Here is a 5,438-nt window from a genome sequence, read left to right as displayed (position 1 = left end):
GGCAGGCCACGCCCCCTATGAGCCACGCCCTGGGCCCCGCCCTCTCCGGTGCACGCGCCCCTCCCCGCCCCACTCCTATTGGTCCCGCCTCCTGCAGGCCCCGCCCCTCCAGCTGCGGACCCCTTACAAGCGGGCGCTGCAGGCCCCGCCCCCTATTTGCCCCGCCCCGAGGCCCCGCCCTCTCCTAGCACGTGCCCCGCCCCGCTCCTATTGGTCCCGCCCCTCCGGCTGCGGTCGCCTTAAAGGCGGGAGCTGCAGGCCCCCCCCCCCTATTTGCCCCGCCCCGAGGCCCCGCCCTGTCCTGTCCACGCGCCCCCCCGCCCCGCTCCTATTGGTCCCGCCCCTTCAGGCCCCGCCCCTCCAGCGGCGGTCGCCTTAAAAGCGGGCGCTTCAGGCCCCGCCCCCTATTTGCCACGCGCCCGTGCCCCGCCCTCTCCTGTCCACGCGCCCCTCCCCGCCCCGCTCCTATTGGTCCCGCCCTCTCTAAGCCCCGCCCCTCCGGCTGCGGTCCCCTTAAAAGCGGGCCCCGCAGGCCCCGCCCCCTATTCGCCGAGGCCCCGCCCCCTCCCGTGCACGCGCCCCTTCCCGGCCCGCTCCTATTGGTCCCGCCCCCTTCAGGCCCCGCCCCCCCGGCTGCGGTCCCTTTATAAGCGGGCTCCGCGGGCTCCGCCTCATTCCCGTGTCCGGGCCGGGCCGGGGAGGTGAGCGGGCGTCCGCCGCTGACCGCCGGGCATGGCCATGGCGTTCCCCGCCCTCGGGCAGCGGCCTTTCCCGCTGGTGCTGGACGCCGACCCGCCGCCGCCGGCGGCCCCCGCCCTCGTCCCCCGTCCCGCCCGCGCCGCCCGCGCCCCCCGCCCGGGGCTGCAGCAGCGGCTGCGCCGGCGGCCCGGGGCTCCGCGGCCCCGCGACGTGCGGAGCATCTTCCAGCCGGCGCGGGCCCCGCGCGGGACGGCCGAGCGCGGAGACGGGCACCGCAACGGCTGCCACCTGTGCCCACCGGAGGGGCCACCACCGCCGGTAACCTGCGCCCGTGAGTGTCGGGGACCGGGACCCGCGGGAGGGAGGGCGGGCGGGGGGCACCCCTCACATCCGCACACCCACCCCTCCTCTGCTATCTCTTAATAATAATAATAATGATCGATCCATCAATCAATCGCATTTACTGAGCGCTTACTGTGGGCAGAGCACTGGGCTAAGCGCTTGGGAATTCCAAGTTGGCAACATGTAGAGACGGGCCCTACCCAGCAGCGGCATCAATCAATCAATCAATCGTATTTGTTGAGCGCTTACTGTGTGCAGAGCACTGGGCTAAGCGCTTGCGAAGTCCAAGTTGGCAACATAGAGAGACGGTCCCTACCCAACAGCGGGCTCAATCAATCAATCGTATTTATTGAGCGCTTACTGTGTGCAGAGCACTGGGCTAAGTGCTTGGGAAGTCCAAGTTGGCAACATGTAGGGACGGTCCCTACCCAACAGCGGGCTCAGTCAATTAATCAATCAATTGTATTTATTGAGCGCTTACTGTGTGCAGAGCACTGGACTTCCAGTGGGCCCCACTTCCAACTTCTTTAACGACTTTGACCCCTTCCTCACATTCCTTCTCTCCTTCTCCATGCCCACTCTGATCCTTGGAGACTTCAATATCCACATGGATATCCCTAACGACTCCTCTGCCGCCCGCCTTCTATCTCTCCTTGACGCTGCCAACCTCTTCCTCCACCCCACCTCACCCACTCACCAACTTGGTCATACCCTCGACCTCATCATCTCCTACTGCTGCACTGTGTCCACCCTCACCAACTCTGTGATCCCTCTCTCTGATCATAATCTTCTCACCTGCCTCCTCACTCACACTCCTTTCCCCTGTAAATCCGTATTACTCCCTCACAGAGATCTCCGCTCTCTGGACCCCACCCATCTTTCGGAGCGCCTCACACCCCACCTCGCCGCCCTCTCCTCTCTACCCAGTCTTGATGATCAGATTACTGCTCTCAACTCTACCCTTTCTACTCAGCTAGACTCGCTCGCTCCCCTTTCCCTTCGCCGCTCTCGCACCACTAACCCACAGCCCTGGATCACTGCCACTGTCCGCCTCCTTCGCTCTTATGCTCGAGCTGCCGAACGCTGCTGGCGAAAGTCTAAACACCATGCCAACCTCGTTCACTTCAAGTTTATCCTTTCCTGCCTTAACTCAGCCCTCTCTTCTGCCAGACAAAACTATTTCTCCTCCCTTATTGACACCCATGCCCATCACCCCCGCCAGCTCTTCCGTACATTCAACTCCCTTCTCAGGCCCCCGGTTCCTCCCCCTCCTCCTTCCCTCACCCCCAACGATCTGGCCTCCTACTTCATTAACAAAATTAAATCCATCAGGTCCGACCTCCCCAAAGTCTCTTCCCCCCTTTCTCCAACCCCCCAGCTCTCAACATTCTCTGCTACTCTCCCATCCTTCCCAGTGGTATCCTCAGAGGAACTCTCCTCCCTCCTCTCAAGTGCTACTCCGGCCACCTGTGCTTCTGACCCCATTCCCTCTCAGCTTATGAAATCTCTCGCTCCATCCCTTCTCCCCTCCTTAACTTCCATCTTCAACCGCTCACTCTCCACTGGTTCCTTCCCCTCTGCCTTCAAACATGCCCATGTCTCTCCCATCCTAAAAAAAACCCTCTCTTGACCCCACCTCACCTTCTAGTTATCGTCCCATATCCCTCCTACCATTCCTTTCCAAACTCCTTGAACGAGTTGTCTACACGCGCTGCCTAGAATTCCTCAACAACAACTCTCTCCTCGACCCCCTCCAGTCTGGCTTCCGTCCCCTTCATTCCACGGAAACTGCGCTCTCAAAGGTCACCAATGACCTCCTGCTTGCCAAATCCAACGGCTCATACTCTGTCCTAATCCTCCTCGACCTCTCAGCTGCCTTTGACACTGTGGACCACCCCCTTCTCCTCAACACGTTATCTGACCTTGGCTTCACAGACTCCGTCCTCTCCTGGTTCTCCTCTTATCTCTCCGGTCGTTCTTTCTCAGTCTCTTTTGCAGGCTCCTCCTCCCCCTCCCATCCTCTTACTGTGGGAGTTCCCCAAGGTTCAGTGCTTGGTCCCCTTCTGTTCTCAATCTACACTCACTCCCTTGGTGACCTCATTCGCTCCCACGGCTTCAACTATCACCTCTACGCTGATGACACCCAGATCTACATCTCTGCCCCTGCTCTCTCCCCCTCCCTCCAGGCTCGCATCTCCTCCTGCCTTCAGGACATCTCCATCTGGATGTCCGCCCGCCACCTGAAGCTCAATATGTCGAAAACTGAGCTCCTTGTCTTCCCTCCCAAACCTTGTCCTCTCCCTGACTTTCCCATCTCTGTTGACGGCACTACCATCCTTCCCGTCTCACAAGCCCGCAACCTTGGTGTCATCCTCGACTCCGCTCTCTCATTCACCCCTCACATCCAAGCCGTCACCAAAACCTGCCGGTCTCAGCTCCGCAACATTGCCAAGATCCGCCCTTTCCTCTCCATCCAAACCGCTACCCTGCTAATTCAAGCTCTCATCCTATCCCGTCTGGACTACTGCACTAGCCTTCTCTCTGATCTCCCATCCTCGTGTCTCTCTCCACTTCAATCCATACTTCATGCTGCTGCCCGGATTATCTTTGTCCAGAAACGCTCTGGACATATCACTCCCCTCCTCAAAAACCTCCAATGGCTACCGATCAATCTGCGCATCAGGCAGAAACTCCTCACCCTGGGCTTCAAGGCTGTCCATCACCTTGCCCCCTCCTACCTCACCTCCCTTCTCTCCTTCTACTGCCCAGCCCGCACCCTCCGCTCCTCCACCACTAATCTCCTCACTGTACCTCGCTCTCGCCTGTCCCGCCATCGACCCCCGGCCCACGTCATCCCCCGGGCCTGGAATGCCCTCCCTCTGCCCATCCGCCAAGCTAGCTCTCTTCCTCCCTTCAAGGCCCTGCTGAGAGCTCACCTCCTCCAGGAGGCTTTCCCAGACTGAGCCCCTCCTTCCTCTCCCTCTCCCCCCTCCATCCCCCCGCCTTACCGCCTTCCCCTCCCCACAGCACCTGTATATATGTATATATGGTTGTACATATTTATTACTCTGTTTATTTATTTATTTATTTATTTTACTTGTACATTTCTATCCTACTTATTTTATTTTGTTGGTATGTTTGGTTCTGTTCTCTGTCTCCCCCTTTTAGACTGTGAGCCCACTATCGGGTAGGGACTGTCTCTATGTGATGCCAATTTGTACTTCCCAAGCGCTTAGTACAGTGCTCTGCACATAGTAAGCGCTCAATAAATACGATTGATTGATTGATTGATTGGACTAAGCGCTTGGGAAGTCCAAGTTGGCAACATGTAGAGACGGTGCCTACCCAACAGCGGAATCAATCAGTCATATTTATTGAGCACTTACTGTGTGCAGAGCACTGGACTAAGCGCTTGGGAAGTACAAGTTGGCAACATGTAGAGATGGTCCCTACCCAACAGCGGGCTCAATCAATCAATCAGTCGTATTTATTGAGGGCGTACTGTGTGCAGAGCACTGGACTAAGCGCTTGGGAAGTGCAAGTTGGCAACATGTAGAGACGGTCCCTACCCAACAGCGGAATCAATCAATCAATCAATCGTATTTATTGAGCGCTTACTGTGTGCAGAGCACTGGACTAAGCACTCGGGAAGTCCAAGTTGGCAACATAGATGGTCCCTACCCAACAGCAGGCTCACAGTCTAGAAGGGGGAGACAGAGAACAACAAAACATATTAATAAAATAAATAGGATAGATATGTACAAGTAAAATAAATAGACGAATAAATACGTACAAACATATATACATATATGCAGGTGCTGTAGGGTAGGGAAGGAGGTAAGGTGGGGGAATGGAGAGGGGGAGGAGGGGGCTCAGTCTGGGAAGGCCTCCTGGAGGAGGTGAGCTCTCAGTAGGGCCTAATAAATGATGGCATTTATTAAGAGCTTACTATGTGCAAAGCACTTTTCTAAGCGCCGGGGAGGTTACAAGGTGATCAGGTTGTCCCACGCGGGGCTCACAGTCTTCATCCCCATTTTACAGATGAGGGAACTGAGTCACAGAGAAGTGAAGTGACCTGCCCAAAGTCACACAGCTGACAATTGGCAGAGCTGGGATTCGAACCCATGACCTCTGGCTCCAAAGCCCGGGCTCTTTCCACTGAGCCATGCTGCTTCTCTGTTAAGCATTTACTATGTGCTAAGCGCTGGGGAGGATACATGGTGATCAGGTTGTCCCACGGGGGGCTCAGAATCCTAACCCCCGTTTTACAGAGGACGTAACTGAGGCCCAGAGAAGTGAAGTTCGTTCATTCATTCAATCGTATTTATTGAGCGCTTACTGTGTGCAGAGCACTGTACTAAGTGCTTGGGAAGTACAAGTTGGCAACATATAGAGAC

At 57.0% G+C, this 5,438-nt stretch overlaps 1 protein-coding gene across 2 annotated transcripts in view; it reads left to right on the top strand.

Moving 5' to 3' along the window:
- The first annotated feature begins 732 nt into the window (after positions 1 to 732).
- The window catches only part of RASSF5 (Ras association domain family member 5), a 144,599-nt gene continuing 139,893 nt past the window's right edge, over positions 733 to 5,438 (top strand). The window contains exon 1 of one of the 2 annotated variants that reach the window (XM_038748734.1): positions 733 to 1,030. In XM_038748734.1, the coding sequence (XP_038604662.1) occupies positions 733 to 1,030 (298 nt within the window). Of the gene's footprint in view, positions 1,035 to 5,438 lie in introns of both variants that reach the window. The other variant, XM_038748733.1, reaches the window with a different exon arrangement.

The sequence above is a fragment of the Tachyglossus aculeatus genome, chromosome 7, assembly GCF_015852505.1.
Source record: "Tachyglossus aculeatus isolate mTacAcu1 chromosome 7, mTacAcu1.pri, whole genome shotgun sequence".
Lineage (NCBI taxonomy): Eukaryota > Metazoa > Chordata > Mammalia > Monotremata > Tachyglossidae > Tachyglossus > Tachyglossus aculeatus.
Note: the sequence above shows the minus strand (reverse complement) of the source record. Positions and strands in the feature narration are given on the sequence as shown.